Below are 23,100 nucleotides of genomic sequence, written 5' to 3' on the forward strand. Positions count from 1 at the left end.
TCTAGTTTTTTAAAGTCTGTATTTTAATAGACAGTGTGCCCAGATGAATCCAATTCACAAATTAAAGCACTGGAGATAATAAAGCAATTATTTGAAGTTTTAAAAAAACGTAATCAGTTTATCCTAAAATCTCAATGTAATTTTTGAAAGTTTTTCCCAACAAACAGCATTTCAAAATATTCAGAGTACTCATTTTATTCCTATTTTTGACACAGTTTATACTATAAGAAGCTGCTCTTGTTGGGGGACTACTGTCCCATTTCATGGGCTTAACGTGTACCACTACAAGCCTAGGTAGAGAAAAAGAGAAGGAAAAGGTGAAGGGAGAAGGGGAGGTGGAGAAGGAATAAAAATATATGTATATTGGGATAATAAAAATAACAGTGCTTTCATTTATAAAGTTTACTATATGCTTGACAGTGTCCAGAATTTATTTAACACAAAAATAACCTTTGAGGTCCATTACTATACCCATTTCATTGATGTATAAACTGCAGTTAACTTTTTAAATTGCAAAGTTAATGACAATAGAGAACCAGATCTGTTTCCAGGCATCAAAATCTCACCCTCTCAATACTGAGTCGGAATACAAAGTAGATCACATATTAGAGTACTCAATATTTACACATATTTAATTGAGGGACTAGAGTATAATACAGAACCAAGATAAATTATCCAAATGAGTCATCCCCTCAGAACTGGTAGGGGCAAAATACTCCAGAAACAACAAACTAAAGCTATCTAGTACCCATAATTCATAATGTATTTTCTATACCACAGAAAAATTAATGCCAAACAATATATTAAGTGTTTTACATTTCTTTGGGAATGGAATTTTAAATGTCACATTTTCTAGTTAATGCAATGGAAAGAGAACAGAGTCTACCTATGTAAATAAATGGTTGTTGCTCAAAGATACTGGGGATTTAGGTACATTTATCAAGGACTCCTAAGTGCCCTGAAGATGCCTTACATGTGACAGAGATTTAAAAAGCATTAACAAGTACATGACTTAGTTCTTAGGACTAAGCATATATAATGATTATATTAAGGAAAAGCACAGATGCTTCTAGGTATCACTGGATAAGCTTTAGGAAATCTCATCTGTAAAGTTATTTTATTTTCAAAAAGAAAACGAAATTTTTCTTTTAAACAAAATCAGGAAGCAAAGAAGCAAGAATAACTCATATCTCAAGGGCCCTTCACACTGGTATTTAACTGCATCTAAAAGGTATCCACTTACTAAGAAACTTGACCTTAATTCACAAGGAAAGCTTCTCTTGTACTTCGTCCACAATCTGACACAGTTCATCTTATGTTCCTTGAAAGGCAGAAAAACAATTAAATATTCCCGTCTTGCAAAAGTTCTTCTAAAGAGAAAATCAAATGTGAGCCCCTTCTGGAAATGTTAAGTGATCTACAGCTATGAATCTCTCCAAATTTTTTTCAAAGCCCTCATTCAAATACAGCAGTTCTAAGTTCATAAAGTAATTCAAACATACTGTAAAGTAACTACTGCAATTTCATAGCACTTGATATAGTTCACAAAATCAATGCAGGGAGATTTGAGCAATTTTTTCAAGGATATATATTTTTTTAATTAATTTAATTTTACTTATTTTATTTTTGGCTGCATTGGGTCTTTGTTGCTGCACGCGGGCTTTTCTCTGGTTGGGGCGGGGGGTGCTACTCTTTGTTGCCATGCGCAGGCTTCTCACTGCGGTGGCCTCTCTTGTTGCGGAGCACGGGCTCTAGAGCGCAGGCTCAGTAGTTGTGGCGCACGGGCTTAGTTGCTCCGCGGCAGGTGGGATCTTCCCGGACCAGGGCTCAAACCCTTTTCCCCTGCATTGGCAGGCGGACTCTCAACCAATGCGTCACCAGGGAAGCCATCCAAGGATATTTTTACTTTACACTAAAAGTTTGGAGATATTTATATTCATTGATTATAAAAAAAAGTTTAAATAATTTTCTTATGATTACGGCATGCATTACTCTTTGAAAAATTAGCTAATAAGATGAATTGAGGGTTGGAGGCAGACGGAAGAGGGAGGAGATATGGGGATATATGTATATGTAGAGCTGATTCACTTTATTATAAAGCAGAAACTAACACACCATTGTAAAGCAATTATACTCCAATAAAGATGTTAAAAAAAAAGATGAATGAATCTCTTAATATTCAAATTTTAGCTACTTAACATTCAGGAATGCAATCATGCCTCAGGGTTATCATACCAGCATTTCCATTTCTTTGGTGCAGCGAACACAGCCACCAAAATCAGCAAGGACTCGATTTTTGACTTCTGCCTTCAGCTGTAATTTATTTTTATTTTAGAACTTTAATATATGTCTTTAGTCCCTCTATCAACACCAAGTTCTATGTAAAGATCTGGCAAAACTGAAACATTTAATACTGTTTTAAGTAAGGTGATAAATCCTAAATTTTGCTTCCTCTAATTCTAAGTTACTTGTTTGAAATCAGAATGCTACCCCCCAAAAAGGGTTAAACATTGAAATTTGCCAGTTATCTAAGCCAGGCCAGCAGCAAAAGAAAATAAATACAGGAGTGCCTAACGTACCTGTACTGGATGAGGAAACTGTGCCTCAGAGAAAGTGACACTCAAAAGCTAACAGAGCTAAAAGTTATGTCTGCTTGGTTCCAAAGCCCTTGTTTTAATCACTGTGGAACACTCGGACTTCAGATGTGTTCCAAAAATGGTGTTACTAAAGATATAAGTTAAATAAATGTCATTTTAAAATATAAAGGATAATTATGTTAAAATTTCTAATCTCAATGAAAAGGGAAAAAAGAGAAAGAAAGTAGAAGGAGGGGAAAAAAGAGCCACTCAACTGCATGAAACCTAAGATTAATGTGAATGTGGTTTTTTTTCTTGTTAACCAGAATGATTTCTCATTCTATCCATTAACAAACAGTGTAAGGGAGTCAACATTTGTAGCCTGGGCTTTTTACTAATTGTATGATAGTGACTGCAGGGAAATAAGAGCCCTTATAAGCCTACAAGAATTTATTTTTCCTAGTAATTATACCTTGGATTATTACAGAAACGAACATAATGTTAAGTGGGTAAAAAAAAAAAAACTGCCTGGCTAAAATGTTAAGTGGAAAAAGTACACATAATTTAAAGATTATGATTCATATGATACCGGAATACATATACTATACACTTTTACACTCTAATTAGAGCAATTTTATAATATGCAATTATTTCTCTTTTCCCTACCTTTGGTTACTTCACACAGACCTGAAAATAAGTTTATTCCTAATAAGGGAAAAAAGTATTAAAAATGAAAAGATAAAATTTAGTATTCCACAAAAAATAAAAATTTAGTATTCCACTGATATGTTAACATTGTCTTGACAGCATTGTTAGTCACTACGTTAGCTATGTGCATATTATAATATCCACATATACAGTTCAGTGGTCTTTTGGTTTTAACATATCTAGGGTTATTCCTTAGTGTTTCACCATCTGCAATCTCTACTGTATTCTGACTAACTATGAGCCACCCCCAGGTCCACAGTTCAGTGCCTGCTATCAGTACCACGCATGGTCTGTGAAGCTGGGTCTCACCTGTGGAAGCCTTCACTCTTTAATTTCCCATCTGTGCTCAAAATTTTTCCCATTGCCTCTCCATCAAAACAAAACAAATCTCTTTATGTTCCTTTCTGATAGCAATGTGCTCTCTGTGAAGTTTCTGATTAACTAACCCACAGCATTATACATGAAGACAGTAAATACAATTGCATTTGCAAATATAATGACTGGACAAAGAGGAAGAATTTAGAAGCATCTGAGCTTTGAGGCTCTCCTCAAATCTTAGCAACAGACCCTTTTTTTTTTTTGCCTATTACACTGTCAATCTAAAACACTTGGTGAATATAAAACTGGTATATAGTGACCCTATTTATACAAAAGACATACCAATTCAGCAAAGACTCATCAGAAATTCCTCACATCTGGCTGATCTCTTAGCCTATGAGGCTGTTCAACCAGTACCATAGGTTGACTGTAAATTCTACAAAGTACTTGAGTTGCTTCTGATTTCATATAAGGAACATAATAGACCCAAAGAATCTCTTAGAGTTTGTCTCCGACATATTTGGTATCATTTGAGTCTGGCTCAGCTCTAAAAGATGAACAACCTTTAGAAAAGGCAAGAGTTCAGGAATTCTAAACAACTCCAGGGGGAAAACAGAGCAGTGATTTTTTTTTTTTTTTTTTTTTTTAGTTCTCTCTTTTGTTCCTTTACCATCCAATCTCATAACCTACTTTATCTCACAGCGAATCCTGTCATCATTTGGATGGGTCCCTGCCATCAAATGGCCCCAGGTTAGTTTCCTATTATGTGTCACTAAAAGGAAATTTGATGTGGAAACATAAACCAAAATATCCCAAACCTAAGGTTTTAGTTCTAGTTCTGTTAACAATTCGATCTGGGTACACTGAAGTAAATTACTGGACTCTCCTATTTCTTATTAGCAGTAGTAAGTAAACATGTAACATGGGCCAAACCCTGGGCTAGGGTGCTACACACACTCTGTCCCACACAGTGGTATTGCTATACCCACTATACAGATCAACCACCTGACACTCTAAGGACGATGATAACAGCTATTCATGGTCTGGGTTAGGATTAGGACCCCTATCTACCTTACTGCAAAATCTGCCCTACTTACCATGCCTTTTCTCCCTAAGCATTCTACCTCTCTTTTAGTTTCTCATCTGTAAAACAGGGGTAACAATGCTTGCCCAAGTTAAACTCCAGCATCACTGAGATAATTAAATAAGAAAATAGAACTCTGCAAAGTACATTACTATGGAAAAGGAATAATATGTCATTAGTAGATCATCATCCATAAAAAGCATAACCAGTTAGATACACACTTTAACAGTATACCTCCCGTATTCAGAATCTATGGTCATGCTATTGAGGATTTCATTGCCAAGCAAATCCAGGCCAAGAAAAACAAATCTCAAAGCAACATTAAATACTCTCAAAGCCAGTTTTAAGAGAAAATAAAAATCAAAGATTACATTTTCTTTTAAAAAAATCAGTTCCTAAGATAAACATGCAGTGTATCTCAAATATCCATCAGGATACCATGTTATACTCTATTTTACATTAATATATTCAATATATTAATTTTTTTTAATTTATTTTTTGGCTGTGTTGGGTCTTCATTGCTGCTCGCGGGCTTTCTCTAGTTATGGCGAGCGGGGGCTACTCTTTGTTGCGGTGCATGGGCTTCTCATTGCAGTGGCTTCTCTTGTTACGGAGCACAGGCTCTAGGCATACGGGCTTCAGTAGTTGCAGCACGTGGGCTCAGTAGTTGTGGCACACGGACTTAGTTGCTCCTCGGCATGTGGGATCTTCCCAGACCACCAGGGATCGAACCTGTGTCCCCTGCATTGGCGGGCAGATTCTTTTTTTTTCTTTTTTTTTTTTTTATACCAGCAAAGCAAAAGCAAGTTTATTTGGGAGCAGAAAACAACTGCAATTCGAGACACGCAACTATAGCAAACCACATGCAAGTCCAGCAAAGAAAGGAGAGGAAACTTTTTGTTGAGGAGAAGGGAAAGTTGGGAGGGGCTGTTATAAACAAAAAGTCCACTATAGCAGGGGTCCCCAACCCCCGGGCCACTGACTGGTACTGGTCCGTGTGGCAGGCAAATTCTTAACCACTGCGCCACCAGGGAAGTCCAATATATTAATTTTTGACAGTCACTCTTAACTCAGCACCTAGTGCTGAACATGGAAAAAGTAGAGTCAATAACTAGAGAAAACAGCATTTTAAAAAGTGAAAAATGATCAGTAAAAACAAATATCAAGAATAAAATATTTATGTGAGTAGAAAAATATTTACTTATGAATGCTAATGAGAAGAAAATTAGTTATTAAATAAATACATATCTAAAAATATCTATTACCTTTCTATATGCACAAATCTTGGGCAACTATTATTTTAATGTATTTTCTTCTGCACTTTCAGCTAACCACGAACAACAGAAAAAAAGAGGGAGCTTAATTTTCTTTGCCTTTTTTGCTGCTACAGGACAAATTGATAAGGGTTCTTCAAAGGCTGTGCAGCCAGTACTTGTATGAGGCATTTTTGCAGCACTTGAGAAACAATATTGAAACGAAGGATGATGTTATTCATTTAACAGCCTTAAACGTACAACTCAGAAAGTCTACTTCCAAACAGCGAAAGGAAGCTAGTACACAGAGGGGTAAAATAAATAGGAAGAACCAGAAGGGTGAATGCACTAAAATGATATTCTCACATCAGTTGAGCACTATGAGAAAGAGGAAGGCTGGCCCATTTTCCTGAAGCTCTAATCTTAACTGGACTGGATCCCAACAGGGAATTTTCAGAGGCCATTAAAGGCTCTTTTACACCAAACACATCTACTGGATACATATTAGTGTTTAATAAATATTACCAACTAGAAATTATGACTAGATATGTGGTTTTAGAGGCATAAACCCCTATATTCCATCCAGGAGTCCTAAGTGGTGTTGACGTTCAGAGGATTTACATTTTAGGTTGATTAAAATCCACAGAGAAGCTGTATTTCCCTATGAAATCATCAGGATCGGGGTTAGGATATACTTCTTTAAACTTTTAACTTAAAAACCTCAAAAGTAAATATCTACTCCAGGCTCAATTTGGACATGAGCTGGGAACCAACAGCCATGATCAAAGCAAGGCAGGCCTCTGATCAAAGTACCACTTAAGACTCTTGGTTCTAGAATCACACCACAGAGCCCAAAGGTATGGCAGGCACAGAAAGAACTTTAGTGACTGTATCACCTGCCCGAAAAAACTTTCTCAAAATCATTGTCCTAAACTGTAAGAGCAAAAGAGATTTTTTAAATCTTGTGCCACTGCTTCCTAATAATAGAATTGCAAGAGCAAAAGTAATTTCAAATAGTGATTGGAGCTAAGAAAAACGCACAACACATGGATTTGTACAATATCATTAATTAATATGCTCATGTTTTCTTTATGTAAACCCAGAAACTTATCTCTACTTGAAAATTGTTTTCAACACTCACATGAATATGGACAACAGCATTCAGTTTTAACCACTAGAGTGAACACAACTTGAAGCTGTCCTTGGGAAATATTCAGATAATATGAAAACAGACTAAGTAGAGAAATGAGGTGTTTTATACCAGTTTTGCAAACCACCAAAGCTTACTTGTAAAACTCAAAAAGAATAAGCCAACTGATAAAGTAAAACCAGATATTATCTCAACATATCTCAGACCTCCTGGTCCTTCCTGGTAGTCTCGTGATATATAATTTGAGAAATTTACTCTCTTTTCCCAAGGAAAGAAAATAGAGGAAGAGAAGAAAGAAAGTTTATCGCATTTCTTTATTATACAAACTCCCAGTTGTAATATGCAGAGCCCCAAACATTATAAGACTGTAAGTTTCCTCTGCCATCCAGGGAAAGAGCTGAAAAAAAAGTTCGTTGACACCTCAGTTATCTGTTCTTGTCAAAATTTGACTCAGCTATTGTATTGCATATCTAATCCAGTTCCTTCTTTCTAAACTTCCAATTCCTAGAGAGAAAGTTCTCCTAATTAAAATGTATGTCTACACTACTCCCCAAAAAAGATGTTCATGTTGATATTTTTTTTTTTTTTAAGGATTTTCTTATTTATTTATTTATTTATTTATTTTTATTTTTGGCTGTGTTGGGTCTTCGGTTCGTGCGAGGGCTTTCTCCAGTTGCGGCAAGCGGGGACCGCTCTTCATCGCGGTGCGCGGGCCTTTCTCTATCGCGGCCCCTCCCGTCGCGGGGCACAGGCTCCAGACGCGCAGGCTCAGCAATTGTGGCTCACGGGCCCAGCCGCTCCGCGGCATGTGGGATCTTCCCAGACCAGGGCTCGAACCCGTGTCCCCTGCATTAGCAGGCAGATTCTCAACCACTGCGCCACCAGGGAAGCCCCATGTTGATATTTTAATATAATACCCCATGGTGTTTTACATAGAGAAACTGAATTATGCTGTTTAAGGTGACTGAATAAATGCTCAGAGTGGCAGCTAACATCATTGGGATTTAGACTCCTAAATACAAGGCACAACAAAGCCCCTAATAGAATCCAGCCCTCGAGCAAGGTTTTTTGTTTGTTTGTTTGTGCTTGTTTCTCTCTACTATTTAATCAAGTTGGATTGTAGTGTCTTACTTGGTAAATAATATTATCATTTTTAAACCATATCTTTTAGTGTTTGGTCCTTATTTTTTAGTAAGCACATACATGTTTCCACTAGATCCCCCTGGATGGTAATATTTCTATTATTAAATTAGAAATAAATTTAACACTAAACTAAAAACTAAAACTAAACAGAGGAGAGATTTCTAATTTAACACCCATATGCATAAAAATAGGGCTCACACTTTGTTTCTCCCATAGAGTTATATATAAACTGTCTTCTACATCCAAGTCTTTTTCAATAATTATACAACTTGGAACATCTCAGATTTTTCCATAATCCCTTGAGACTTAATTGGAATTTTCTTTTACTTCCACCATCACCAGTAATAGGTGTGCATGTGTAATAAGGGTAAAACTAAAAAACATGTGTTTGTCTTCTTGAAAATCTGCTATATCTGTGACATTATCTGCAAGTTTATATTACAGCAGAAAACAAATATACATTACCCTTCTGTGTTTTATAAGGGTCAAATACCTGTAATTTAATTTTGCTTAAGACAGTGCTCTAATACACTTTTTAGCTTACTTAGGCAATTTGGTTCTCTTTTGTTGAAGGAGAATTTAAAATTTCAAAAATATCTTCTATGTCATAAACAAACAACTCTATTCTCAAACTCTAACTTCTAACGTAGCTAACCCATTCCTTAATAGATGCTAGATTGAAGGATATTTCTTAGGTGTTTCTCTTTCCGACAGTACAGTGAAACTCGATGTTCAGAGATTGCCTCCTAGTACAGAACACATGCTAGACAGAAATTACAAATATTTGTTAATGAATGCATTAATTGATGGGAAAGTAAGGGGAATCCCTAAGCCTAGAAACTGCTTGAAAGCAGGAATCCAGAAGGTTAAACGGTTCTGAAGATGGTATTCACCTTGCGTATACCTGTGAAACTAAGAGGAACAGGGCTTGGGGTTTAGTTGGCTTCAAAAGGGAGGTCAGATTGGAGAAGCCAAACAAACTCAAACCCCCTGAAGGGAGGTGCCAATCTCACTCAGAGACATGGGTGAAAAACAAATTTAGAAGAATATAAATTTGATAAAACATTATAAGTAATTTTTGGGCTTATTCCAGGAATGCAAAGTAGGTTCAACATTAGAAAATCTATTAATATAAATCATTAACATAAATAGATTGAGTGGAGAAAATCACTATCATTATCAACATTAATTCCTAAAAAGAAATTTTAGACTAGAAATAAGAGGAAAACTCTAGTGATAAAAGCTGTCTACTGAAAAACCTATAAAATACACATAATTAATGGTGAAATATTTAAAACATTCTTTCTTAAACAAGAATAAGACAAAAATCCTGCTGTCATCACTCTTGTTTGAGACTGTAATGGGGGTTCTAGCATAAAATAAGAGAACACAAATCAAAGAAACAAAACTGTGAAATAAGAAGAGGTATGGGGAGGTCATCAACTGTTCTGGTAATAGCTTTCTCTTAATCTGTAAAATGCATGTTTTAGTAGTATCCTTTAAGTGGTTCAAATATGAGGTATGTGTATATATTTCTCAATGAATGAAATATTTCATATATGTTTAATAAAAGAAAAGCAAAGAAATGTTAGAGCATTTTAAGAATCAAATACAAAACTAATACGGAAATCAGAATAAAGTAACTTTATACTTATTTTAATTATATGTGAGTTTCAGTTCCTTTGAAATATAACCACTGGTAAATATATTCAATCTAAGGCAACACTAATTTTAGGTTTGAGGGTTTTCAAAAACCCAAAAAGATTCTAAAAGTTCTGTTACGGATAATCCCAAAGAAACAGCAGTATGTCACCTACTTCACTGGTAATACACCATAGGACCATTTTCACTGAGTCTGTTGTGGTCTGTTTTTTTTGTTTGTTTGTTTTCTTCTTCCCTACACAACTGTACTTGCAGCCATTAGAGCTGGAACCAAAGAAAAGATTTATGTGTTACTCCATTCTTAGAGGCAAGGAAACCACATGCTTTTGAACTACTGTGACTTACTCTATCTCAGCTGAGAAATGACCGTAGTTGATTTCCTCAAGAATCAAATGCTTAAAAGGGGCCTTAACAATTTAGCAGATTTACTTGTTTAAATCCTTTGGTTGAGCCAATGAGACATTTTCATTTTACTCTTGTCAGTCCCATTATTTTATATTTCTTTTTTCTACTCAGAAGAGACTAATTGAGAAGAAACACCGAATTTCTTTACCCTCTGGAAACCTGATTCCACTTTGCATTGTTTTTCTCTCAATCAGCCTTTTAGGGGGCTTTTTGCTAGCTATCTCCTACCATATCTGTTAAAAATTAAAATCTGCATTTTACAGCTTTTTAACTCAGGCCAGCCAATCTGATAAGATATTATACAGGTTTTCCTTCCTGACTTAACTGCTTCATGTTATTTTTCATAAAAATCTGTACCTCTTTTGAAAATTTTTCATCTTACTTCAGAAGTAACGTGACAAATTAGCTAAGAAATATAATAAGATTTATTACACAATCTCAAAGCTAGCTGGTTAATTGCAATTTACCACAGTTAAAGAAGACAGTCAATTAGAGGTAATCAAAAAGTTAGACCATAAAATCCACACGGAATTAGTCAAGTTTCACATGACTTAGAGGTTTAGATTTCACTTAAATTATGAATTTTTTCCTTCATAAAATGATATTCCTTCCACATACTTGTTTCTTGAAATCTGCAACCATGTGAAGTTGAAATTGAAGTGTCAATTTTACAGAAATCCAGGAAAAAAGAAAAATTGTCAAATGTTGCATGGCTGAAACAACTATTTAGTTTCTGTTTTTCTATATCTAAATGGGCAATATTTGTCATTTGCATAAGGAGGCGTCAAATATAGGATGTGTGAGTAATCACCCTTAGAGTTTCAAATACGTGCATCATGATATACACACCTTTTGTATCTATCATTTCACGTATTTACATTAGAAAAAGGCATTAAAATAAATGTTTTCTTGTTAAGTTTTCCTTGGATGAACGCTGCTTCCTAATTATTTTAAGAAATTGTTTCCAAACAATTAAAAAGCATAGTCGTATGTTCTCTAAAGCAAATTGATATAGAGTTAATAAACCAACCATTCTAAAGAGCTGATTTGATTTTTCATCTATAACTTGAAAAAATGTAAATGCCTTTTAGCACACCAGCTATGCTGCCTATATGTTATCATTCTTTTTTATCTATATGTGCCTACTGATCTGTTTATCTATAATAACTTTGTTAGTCTCTGCTTATGACCTTAATCACTAAGGAAGTCAGTGAGTAGATGGTTTTAGGAAAGCCTGGTGAAGAGTTAGAGATGTGGACAAATCACCCAGGTGGAGAAGTCCCACATAGATAGGAAGTCACGGGGAAGGTAACTTAGAAATTCAATGACACATATATTGACCCCGTACTATAACCCAAGTAGTGGTCTAGATTCTATACAGAAAGGAAAATGAAGGCAGTCTTTGGACAGAACCTTGCAGAATGAATCAGTTTGGGGAGGAGGCAAAACCATACAAGAGACAGCTGTGGAAAATGAGAGACAGTCAAAATTGTGTAGTGGCCTTGAAAGCCAGAGAGCAGAAATCAGTGGTGCCAAATTCTGTAACAGCCAAAGACACACAGGGATTTAGATAAGGCCAGAGGCCAAGAAGGAAAGTGATCATACATTTAACCTCCTTGTAATGAATTAAGAAATGCTTGTTTCAAGCAAATGCTAATCAATACAGTTTATAAAAAACGGTGCTTTAAACACACGCTCCAAAAAAAAAACCTTTTAAATATTATGTGGCTTGCTCATTAAAACAGTCATCAAAGAAAATTTCCTTTTTCCTAAGCACAAAAATGCAAAGAGTTATTGTGAAATCAGCAAACTGTGGTAATCAACTATGTCTAGTATTTTCCTGACATTATCAACCACATAATGAGATAGGACTTGTGGTTTACATAGTCCAAATCAGCTATCCTTTCTCCACTATCCAGATTTAAACCATAAATTAGCAACACAGCCACTATGACAGGCTCTACCCATCATCATTTGCATCCAATCAGTTAATGACTGGCAGCTGTCTGCAGGACCAATTACTGAAGGCAGCAGCTTTCATGTATAAATGCTTCATGAGGCTTAAAATCATATTCTGTTAAAGTACACGGAAGACTGAAGTACTCCAAAATTTGCAAAGGCTTTCAAAGGAGGGAAAGAAAAGAGTTTCTAATCTTTGGCTAGGCTCAAATAACATCACCGACTTAGAAAAATCTACCTTAAGGAAGATTACTACCAGTCTCATAATTGCTAAAGAAGTCACTGTAGTCAGAACTATATTTATTAGCATGTTATAAACAGAAAAAAATCAGGAACCTGGATTTTAAAAGTTTTGCCTTGTATCAAAATGGAAGCATATGTCACAGAAGGCACTCGTGGAGTCCAAAACTAACTCCACTCCCAATTCTATCCCTCTTATTATGGAGCATGCCTCAGCACCTGGTATATCAACAGCATATTTTACACTTTCACTTCCTTTAATGCATGCACATTTTATCTCTCAACAGGTTCTCTAAACTCTTTAAGGAGAAGGATTATGACTAACGTTTATTCGTCAGTGTATTCATTACTGAATGCCCTCTCTCTACCAGGCACTGTCCTAGTCGTTACATATATAGCATTAAAAAAAATGCGAAACTCCCTGCCTTCTTGGGTCGTGCATTTTAATGGACACTGACAATGCATTCAAACAATAAACACAGAAACGTGGAAAATATAGTATGTCAAATGGTCCTAAGTGTTATGGGAAAAACAAAGTATGGAAAGAGGATAGGGAGTGCTAGACAAGGCAGAAGCAGAGGGGTAGTTGCAATTTTTCAAAAGGTAGACAGTTTTACATAAAGCACCTTACTGATAATGCAACACTGGACTGGAGATCTAGAGGAGGTGAGGGAGATAGAGGTGAGACTCTCCTGGGAAACACATTCCAAGAAGAAGCAATGACAAGTGCCAAAGCCCTGAGGCACGGGCTTATCTGGAATAGAGAAGGCACATCAAAGGGGGCCAGTAGGGCTGGAGTGAAGCAAGTGAAGGCAAGGCTGGGAGATGTATAGTGTCAAGTCTCTGATTGTGTGCTTTGACTTTGGGAGAAATGGGTGCCAGTAGAGGACTGGGGGCAGTGAACACCATACTCTGGTTTACGTTTCAAAGGAATCATTAGGGCTGCTGATGACAGGCAGATGCTAAGGATGGAAAACTGGAAGCAGGAGTTCAGCTCAGACATGTAAAAAGCTTGGAACTCATCACTCCCATTCTTACAACAAGAATACACTAAAGGAACTGCAAAACCAATGGCTTTTCTTGGGGACTTCCCTGGTGGCGCAGTGGTTAAGAATCTGCCTGCCAATGCAGGGGACACGGGTTCGATCCCCGGTCCGGGAAGATTACACATGCCGCGGAGCAACTAAGCCTGTGTGCCACAACTACTGAGCCTGTGCTCTAGAGCCTGCAAGCCACAACTACTGAACCCATGTGCCACAACTACTGAAGCCTGCGCGCCTAGAGCCTGTGCTCCGCAACAAGAGAAGCCACCGCAATGAGAAGCCCATGCACCACAACGAAGAGTAGCCCCCGTTCGCTGCAACTAGAGAAACCCCGCGTGCAACAACAAAGACCCAACACGGCCAAAAAATAAATAAATAAAATAAAAATTAAAAAAAAAAAAAAGAATACGCTAAAGGAACTGCAAAACCAATGGCTTTTCTTGGAACCATCAGTGAATTGAGGTTACTGGGCAAACCATCACCAGGAAATCTAGAGAGACTGGAAAATCCAGTCATGCAGAGATGAGATTACCTGGAGCAGAAACTGATAGGAACAAGTAACTGGCGATTTTGAGAGGAGCTGCTGGAAGCTGAGTTGTGGAAGAGCTTCAATAAGAGGGAGAAACTCCTGGAAGCCACGGACTTAGGGGCCTCTACTCTTTTGTGGGTTTTACCTCCAGGGACCCCCCGTTCTCACATTGAAGAGCCAAGAAACAGGCCTTCCTGGCTCTACAAGAGGAGGAGAAATATAAATTTTATGAAATAAGCCCTGATGATCCTTCATAGCAAAGGTCTACTCTCCAGGGGGGTGGCCTTACCCAGAGCTGTGGGGGACAGTCCTCCCTATCACCCCCATCCCCTCTGGCCTTCCTGCCCCAACTAGGAGACACAGGGAAAGCCAAGAAACTCTCACAAAGCTTACAGCCCAGAGGCACTAGGATTTAATCACCAAATAGGAGGACACTTCCCTTCTCCTACATTTAACCAACACACTTACAGGGCTCCATTATAAAAATGGTGAATTTACAGCGGAAAGAGATGCAAAATACAGACTCCGACTTCTTGGGGAAGCCCAAAAACAACAGGGAAGACAAGAACAAGGACACCAGGGAAATACAATGCCTCTGGTACCTATAGCTACAGCAAACATTAAACCCACGCCCAACTCAGAGCCAGATTAACATTAAAACTCACATTAAGCCTATTTACCTAAGTTCCTACTACCAGATACATCACGTCTGACTTTCACAAAAGCATGCTAAAAGGCAAGAAGATAGAAGCAAGGAGATTACTTTAGAGGCTTTTAGTAACAATCTGATGAAAGATGATGGTGACTTTAGCCATGATGTTAGCAGTGGAGGTGGTAAAATGTGGTCAAGTTCTGGATGTACTTTTGAAGACAGAGCAGAGAGGATTTGCTGATGAAATGGAGGTAGGGTGCAAAAGAAAAAGAGGAGGTATGGATGACTCCTAAGTGTTGGTCAGAGCTTTTGAGAAAATGGAGTTGCCACCAACTGAGACGGTAAATGCTGTAAGTAAAGCAGCTGGCTGGAGCGCAGGTTGGGGAGGGGGCATTATTCAGGAATTCAATTTCTGATGTCTCAAAAGATTTATACTATTGGTCAGCTGTGTACTCATTTAACTAATAAAATTTGGAGTACCTAAATACTATAGCACTTCTTAAGTACTAAGAAGGAGACATGGAAATATATCAGAAACCAAAGACATGCTTAATAATTGTTTTACTGAGTGAATGGATGAATGAAGAAATGATCAGTCATCTTAACCATGTCACCAAAATAACTTCAGCAAAATCAGAATCATAAGTGTCAGCAGGACAGTAGCTAATGCTGGAAAATATCTAGGAGTTTACAAAATGCTTTCGCTTACTCTGGGACAGAGACTGCTACTTACACTAGCATCTCAGTATCTGCCCTCCCCTTCTTCAAGAGTAATAAAATTTGGCTGGGTGCTTAGCTTCCCAAAATAAAGATAACATTTCTCAGCCTTCCTTGTAGCTAGGTGTGGCCAACAGTCTGGGAGCAAGCATGGTGTGGCAATTTCTGTGATATGCTCTTAAAGAGAATGGGAACACCCACCATTTGCCCTTTCTCTCCCTCTTCCTGTTAGCTGAAGTGCTGATGTGATGCTGAGGCATCTTGGACCACTCGGACAGGGTGACACTACTGAGATGGCAAGGGAACAAAAGCAAAGGAGCACGGATCGGATCCAGAAAACCCACGGCGCCATCTTATCAGCGCTGGACCGCACAGGCTTAGATTGTTACATGAAAGAATAAAGCTTCTATCTTATTTAAGCCACTGTTATCTTGGCTCTTTGTTACAGTAGCTTAACCTGAAACTTAAGCAATACATTTAACAAATCCTTAGAACAACCCTGTGATGAAATTAATATGCTGGGGTTTTTCTTTTAATTCCTTACCATGTATCTCTTTCAAACAGCAGGAAAATAAACTAGCAACATAGCCTTGTTTTATATATTTACATGTACCAGTGAAGAAAAACTAGCTGAAAAGCATTCTGTGAGAACTGATTGCAACAATTTTTACAGCAAGATTGGGGTTCAGGCATTCAATAAACTGTGCAGCACTCACTACCTAAAACGCCACATGGTAAAGATTTTTCCAAGAGAACTGAGAAATTCTATGCTCTGTATTAGCTCAATTTTAATGTTTCTACTCCCATTAAAATCTCTGCAATCTATTAAGCATTATAAGTACCAACAATTAGTCCCTCGGCTGAAAGAAATGAATAGTGGTTCACTGAACTCTTGACTTAATTGGTAATCGATAGGGATGCCAGAGTTGTTTCTGGGGCATCTAGATCTTTGGGTATATATATATCCTGATACATATCAGCAGGCCATTCCATTCATTAGGAACAGTTTCACACATTCAGTATTTGAATAACTGGTACAGAAATGTGTTGGAAAAATTGGAAAAAGCCCAGTTCAAATGCTATGCAAGCAACCATAATTTAAAGGATAAAACACTAAAAAATGCCTTATGAAGAACAAGACTCTTTGGCACTATTTACTATGGTATATTTCTACACTTAAAATGTACACTTATTTTCATTCAACTGCTCTCTAGCTTCTCTCATCATTCATTGCCTAAACCAGAGAGATCACTGAATTAACAGCTTTTGACTATTCATTTGTGCTTTAAAGGCTACTTTCTACTCAAGCAATAGATTCTGAGATTTACTAAAATAATTTAAATCAAAAGCAGTAATGAGGGCTTCCCTGGTGGCGCAGTGGTTGAGAATCTGCCTGCCAATGCAGGGGACACGGGTTCAAGCCCTGGTCTGGGAAGATCCCACGTGCCGCGGAGCAACTAGGCCCGTGAGCCACAACCGCTGAGCCTGCGCGTCTGGAGCCCGTGCTCCGCAACAAGAGAGGCCGCGACAGTGAGAGGCCTGCGCACCGCGATGAAGAGTGGCCCCCGCTTGCCACAACTAGAGAAAGCCCTCGCACAGAAACGAAGACCCAACACAGCCAAAAATTAATATAAAAATAAATAAATTAATAAGAAATTGACATTTAAAAAAAAAAAACGCAGTAATGAAAAATATGCTCCATCTTCTCCTTGTATAGTGAAAAGTTTATTTCCTTAAGTGACTTAAGGACTTTCAAATAAGAATATGCGAACTGCTTGGCAATACCCAGATTATTTAGTCTCTGCAAAGCTAAGGGTGACTCACACTTGCACGCACACACACTGATGATACCTATAGACACCATGTCAAGGTTCAGAGGTGGCCTTACCTCCAAATCTTTTAAAGATATCAGTGTGGGTCTCATGGTATTTCCTCAGGCGGTGCTTGGAAAACAGAAGAGCTAAACTATACTTACGTGGGATAACGTGACTTTCATTGCATGATGAAAAGAGATGATGTCCGTATCAGTATTTTAGAATGTGGAAACCAAGCCTTTTTCTAAATTCTTAGGATAGTCAATATTTTTACACAATAGGAGCTCTAATTCCTCTGGACAAGTATAGTCAGAAACACAGGAAAACACTTCCCTGTTCCAAATATGGAATGCTGGATGTTTCTAAAATAATGGTACTGCTCCCTTGCTTAAAAAGAACAAAAATTATCAGTATTGAGTAAAAGAACCTCTTCTTCCTTAATACTGTGTGTTTTAAGGCAAGAAGCAAAGATATAAAAAGGCAGAAAATGTACACCATCCAGGCAAAAGCATAAAATAAAATATTACCTTTAGCTGGGTTTACTTTTATCCCTGACCTATACAGCATTTCCTCATTCTGCCAGTCTCCGTTCCTGATCGCCGTCTTCAGTCCATAGAAAACAATTAACGTAGCTGTAGCGTAAAAAATCAGGCTCTTGAGAAACCGCTTTTGGACTTTGACATACAGGGCTCTCGCACCCACTGTAATGAGGAGGCAGAAGCCCATACTAGGGATATACAATACTCGCTCTGCAATTACAAAGCCAACATAGAAAAACAGGTTCGTGGCAGGAACGAAGGGTATTATTAACAAAGATAAAGACAAAACAACAATGTTCTCTGTAGAAGGAAGCCGTGTTCTCTCTGACACATTATTTTTAATGCCATTTTCTACTTTGGATGGAAAGCTGGGCTTAATCTCTGAGTTCCGGTACTCCACCTCCGAATGGCAGCTATGTCCATTTGCATTCTGCTTGCCATTTGTTACAAATTTCCCGTTGCATTCTCCTTCTACGCTTGGGCTCTTCAAACCATAGTAGGCAAGAAGGAGGAGTCCAGTATAGAAGGCCACAGTGTGTAGGTTTCTCCAATCACAAATTGTTTTGAGCAGAGGCACGGCATCCATTGACCAATCAAAACTGAGGGTATCTGGGCAGAGCAACAGCCAAAGGTTCTTGGTTGGCAAGTAGAAGAAGGTGAGTGTCCGAGCCAGGAGGCTATCCGAATCAGCAGCTGGGTTGTCAGAGTTGGAAAAGCTTGGTGGTTTGTTTCCCATCCAGTATAAACGGGCACCCAAAAGGGAAGTTCCCCAGAAAGTTAACAAACTAATGCTGAGAAAAAGAGACAAGTTCTTCCTCTGAAACCAAAAGAGAGGGGGAAAAAAATTAAGAACATCATCAAGACAACATAGGAATACAACACTTAGAGATGAAAAATACTTTAAATGGGCAACTAAAAACGGAGCATTAAGTTTCAAATACGTGACTTCGTTTCCATCTCCTTTAAACATGCTTACAGATACTGTAAGCTTAAAAAAAATGGACTATGGAATTCTACTCTGCATATAACTTTTGATGAGTATCTTTTCTTCTTGTTCCTCTCTAAATACCAATAACCAAAGCTTCAATTTCTTGACCTCTATAAAACGGGTTGAATACATTTCCCTCCCGAAACTGGTGTCAGGTCAAAATCAGACTACAAAGTGGAAGTACTTAGCACTGTATACGGGATATAGTAGACATCTAATAAATGTCTTCTTTCATTTTATAGTTTAGATTCTGGCGAAAACAAAGAGCAGACATGCCAAAAAATATGGAGTATGACAGGATTCTGCATGGCTCAATCGCATTTAGCTACAGGTATCCCCGCTTTTCAAAAGTTCACTTTACGCCACCTTGCTTTTACAAAAGACCTAAATTAGCACCTATTTTCATTAACAACGACAAACATGCAAAGAGGATTTTCACTTTTACAAAAAAGGTGAAAAGTGAAAATAGGTTCAGCATTTGTTTTGGCAGGGAGCCATCTACAGAGGCAGTGCGTACCCCAGTGAGCGGCACCTCCAAGCTCCTTCCCCAGGAGCTATACTCAGCATCAAGCTGCCATAGCTTTAAACTGTTTCTGTGAGCATTTGCACTTTATCTTGATTTATCTGGTACATCCGTTAGCAAGATGTGCCCTCAGGTAATAGCTTATTTGCTTTAAGCCATTTCGGCTTGCAAAAGGTTTCACAGGAACAATCTACTTTCGGATAGTAAAAACCATGGTGTGTCTGTGCCAGTCCCCATTTAACAGTCTTGAATCTCCTTGCAGAATTTATAAACTGGGTTATCATCTGCTACCCTGTGCTCTCAGTGACATCAGTGACAGTAAACATCTAATAAGACTCCTCGTGAATTCTAAAATTTTCATGTCGATGATAACTTTTTTTTTTTTTAATTTATTTATTTAATTTATTTATTTTTGACAGTGTTGGGTCTTTGTTGCTGTGCGCGGGCTTTCTCTAGTTGCAGCGACTGGGGGCTACACTTCGTTGCGGTGCGCGGTGGCTTTTGTTGCAGAGCGCAGGCTCTAGGCACGCAGGCTTCAGTAGTTGTGGCACACGGGCTCCGTAGTTGTGGCTCGTGGGCTCTAGAGCGCAGGCTCAGTAGTTGTGGCGCACGGACTTAGTTGCTCCGTGGCATGTGGGATCTTCCCGGACCAGGGATCGAACCCGTGTTCCCTGCATTGGCAGGCGGATTCCCAACCACTGCACCATGAGGGAGGCCCTCGATGATAACTTTTTAAAAATAAGATGACTTTAATAATGGACTTATTTCAAGAGAAAGACAGAAAATTGTGAGAGGAAGGCCAAAGGGCATCCCTGTTAATGAGAAATTTCTGGCAAACTCTTTCAACCTGAATAAGAATTTAGTGACCTCAAATAATTTAAGTCCTGAAGAAGCAGTGGGGAAGGGGGAAGGATGGACACCATATCCCAACTTTAACGATCCACTGCTAATGTGATCTCTTACTGCACACATTCTGGCACTATATAAAACTATCTTCCTCAAAGACATTCAGAAATGTGCTTGGAACCATGCAAAGAATATGCCAAATATTTAGTTTAAAAAACAATCTATAAAAGGCAACAAAAGCAAAAATAAACAAGTGGGACTACATCAAACCAAAAAGCTTCTGCACAGCAAAGGAAACCATCAAACAAAATAAAAAGGCCACCTACGGAATGGAAGATAATACTTGCAGGTCATGTGTCTGGTAAGGGGTTAATATACAAAATATATAAAGAACTCATACAACTTAATAGAAAAAAACAACAATCTGTTTAAAACATGGACAGCGGATTTGAACAGACATTTTTCCAGGGAAGATATACAGATGACCAATAGGTAAAGGAAAAGGTACTCAACATCACAAATCCTCAGGGAAATGCAAATCAAAACCACAATGAGATATCACCTCACACCTGTTAGAATGGCTATCGTCAACAAGACAAGAAATAGCAAGTGCTGGCAAGGAAGTGATGAAAAAGGAACACTTTTGCACTGTTGGTGGGAATGTAAAGTGGTGCAGCCACTATGGAGAACATTTTTGAGGCTCTTCAAAGAATTAAAAATAGAACTACCATATGATTCAGTAATTCCATTTCTGGGTATTTATCCAAAGAAAACTAAATCACTATCTTGAAAAGATACCTGCACACCCATGATCACTGTTCACTGCAGCATTATTTACAATAGCCAAGACATAGAAACAACCCAAATGTCCATCAATGGATGAATGGATAAAGAAAATGTGGCACATATATACAATGGAATATTATTCAACCATAAAAAAGAAAAGCCTGCCAATTGCAACAACACAGATAGACCCTGAAGGCATTATGCTAAGTGAAATAAATCAGACAGAGAAGGGCAAATATTGTATGATCTCATTTATGGTGGAATATTTTTTAAAAAGCAAAAAACTGAGCTCATAGATTAAAAAAAACAGATTGGTGGTTGCCAGAGGCAGGGGTTGGGGGGATGGGCAAAATGGTTGAAGGGATAAAGGTGGTCAAAAGGTAAAAACATCCAGTTATAAGATAAATAAGTCGTGGGGATGTAATGTATAGCACGGTGACTATAGTTAACAACACTGTATTGCAAATTTGAAAGTTGCTAAGAGAATAGATCTTAAATGTTGTTGTCACAAGAAAAAAAACAGAAATTTGTGTGTCTGTGGAGATGGATGTTAAGTAAACTTACTGTGGTACTCATTTTGCAATATATACATGTATCAAATCATCATGTAGTATACCTAAATCTAATACAATGTTAAATGTCAATTATACCCCCCAAAAAGAAAAAAAACCTTAGTCCACAAAACAATATATTTTGAGCATGTACAAGTTCTATTAAAACAGTGTCTGTATTAAACTGTCACTGGCCTCTCCTCCTCTGACTCTCTCTTGTTCACCCCAACTCTAATTGCTGGAAGCCACAGAACTCATCACGGATCATCTGCTCCATCTCTACTCTGAACCGAATAATCTCAGCAAGGATCGTGATTTTAAAATTTATTAGTAAATACTAATGACACCACCTTAACTTTCCTTCATCTCCATGGTCATTTATCCAATTGCCTGTTGGGCACAGTCACAGACACCTTAGGTACCTCAGACTCAAGATGCCCGAAATAGAAATTGTTAATTAATATAGTATCACAGTATCACTAAATTCACAGAATTAACTGCCTCAGTGTTTTAAAAACATCTGTGGCAGACTGCTGATCAAAATTAATTCATGTAATGTTATATGGAATTTTTAATGGTTGGGGGAATAATATGTTCATTCATCACCAAGCTTTCAATTTCAGGTCTGCCCTATCAAAATGCAATGTTTGAAGACTCATTTTCATCTAAGAATATCTTTTGCAAACTATTCTTTTGCTCCCCTGAAATTCTACCTAGCAAAAGTCCTAAAATTTCTTGATTTTAGGGAAAAAACCCCGCATAAAACCATATGTTAAAAGTTGTCATAACTTGTTGGATCAGTCACGAAACTGAGTATTCTTAGATTATGCAAGAGAGAAACACATCATTTGACAAAGACAAATGAGGCCAGGTATCAAGGTATCATAAAGGAGACAGATCTTGGAAAACAATTCAACTTTGAATTTGTACCAAAAGTCCATTTTGTAACTAAGTATTAACCAAGTGTTCTAAGTGCAATTAGGGCCATTCTATTACAGAATCTTCTGGTGGGGGTAAGCAGAGAAGATGAGCAGAAAGAAGAAGGCATTACAAAAACAAGCTGTAATCAGGCAAGAAAAGCAAGGGAGTAAGAGAACCTTGGGGAGGGAAATTAATCAGGTTTCTTTGCTGGCGTGAAACTCCAGAAGAAGTTAGCCTTAATAATTACATAATTCTATCTGATTCCTAAAGATAGAAATGTCATAAGGCAAAACTACCTTATTCATTAATTTTTAATAAAAGCATCATTATATTAAATTTTAATATATTACTATCAAAATAAAACAAGATTTAAGATATGATAACATGATTCTAGTTTAATAATGCTGGAAGAATATTTAAATATACTAAACTACAGAATAAAAATGTGAGTAATGAAAACTATTCAACGATAAATACTATATAAGAAGGCTAAGTGCTGAGAAAATGAGAAAAATGAAAAAGCATAAAAATAAAATACTAGCATGAAGTACTTTACATTTTAAAACATTTTCACATACAGTCTCTGATTTAAACAACTGACATAATAACTAAGATCAAGAGACATAAAGGTTGTGAAGTGAGATGCTCCGTACACTCATTCTGCCACAATGGTGAAGTCTACAAGGGCTAAAT

General features: G+C 37.6%; 1 protein-coding gene across 4 annotated transcripts in view; it reads right to left on the reverse strand.

The window, feature by feature from the left end:
• The window catches only part of TMTC2 (transmembrane O-mannosyltransferase targeting cadherins 2), a 900,074-nt gene that overhangs the window by 682,449 nt on the left and 194,525 nt on the right, over positions 1–23,100 (reverse strand). For all 4 annotated transcript variants that reach the window (XM_057556839.1, XM_057556840.1, XM_057556841.1 and 1 more), the window contains exon 3: positions 17,781–18,609. In XM_057556839.1, the coding sequence (XP_057412822.1) occupies positions 17,781–18,609 (829 nt within the window). The remainder of the gene's footprint in view (positions 1–17,780; positions 18,610–23,100) is intronic.

This window comes from Balaenoptera acutorostrata, chromosome 11 (genome assembly GCF_949987535.1).
Source record: "Balaenoptera acutorostrata chromosome 11, mBalAcu1.1, whole genome shotgun sequence".
Lineage (NCBI taxonomy): Eukaryota > Metazoa > Chordata > Mammalia > Artiodactyla > Balaenopteridae > Balaenoptera > Balaenoptera acutorostrata.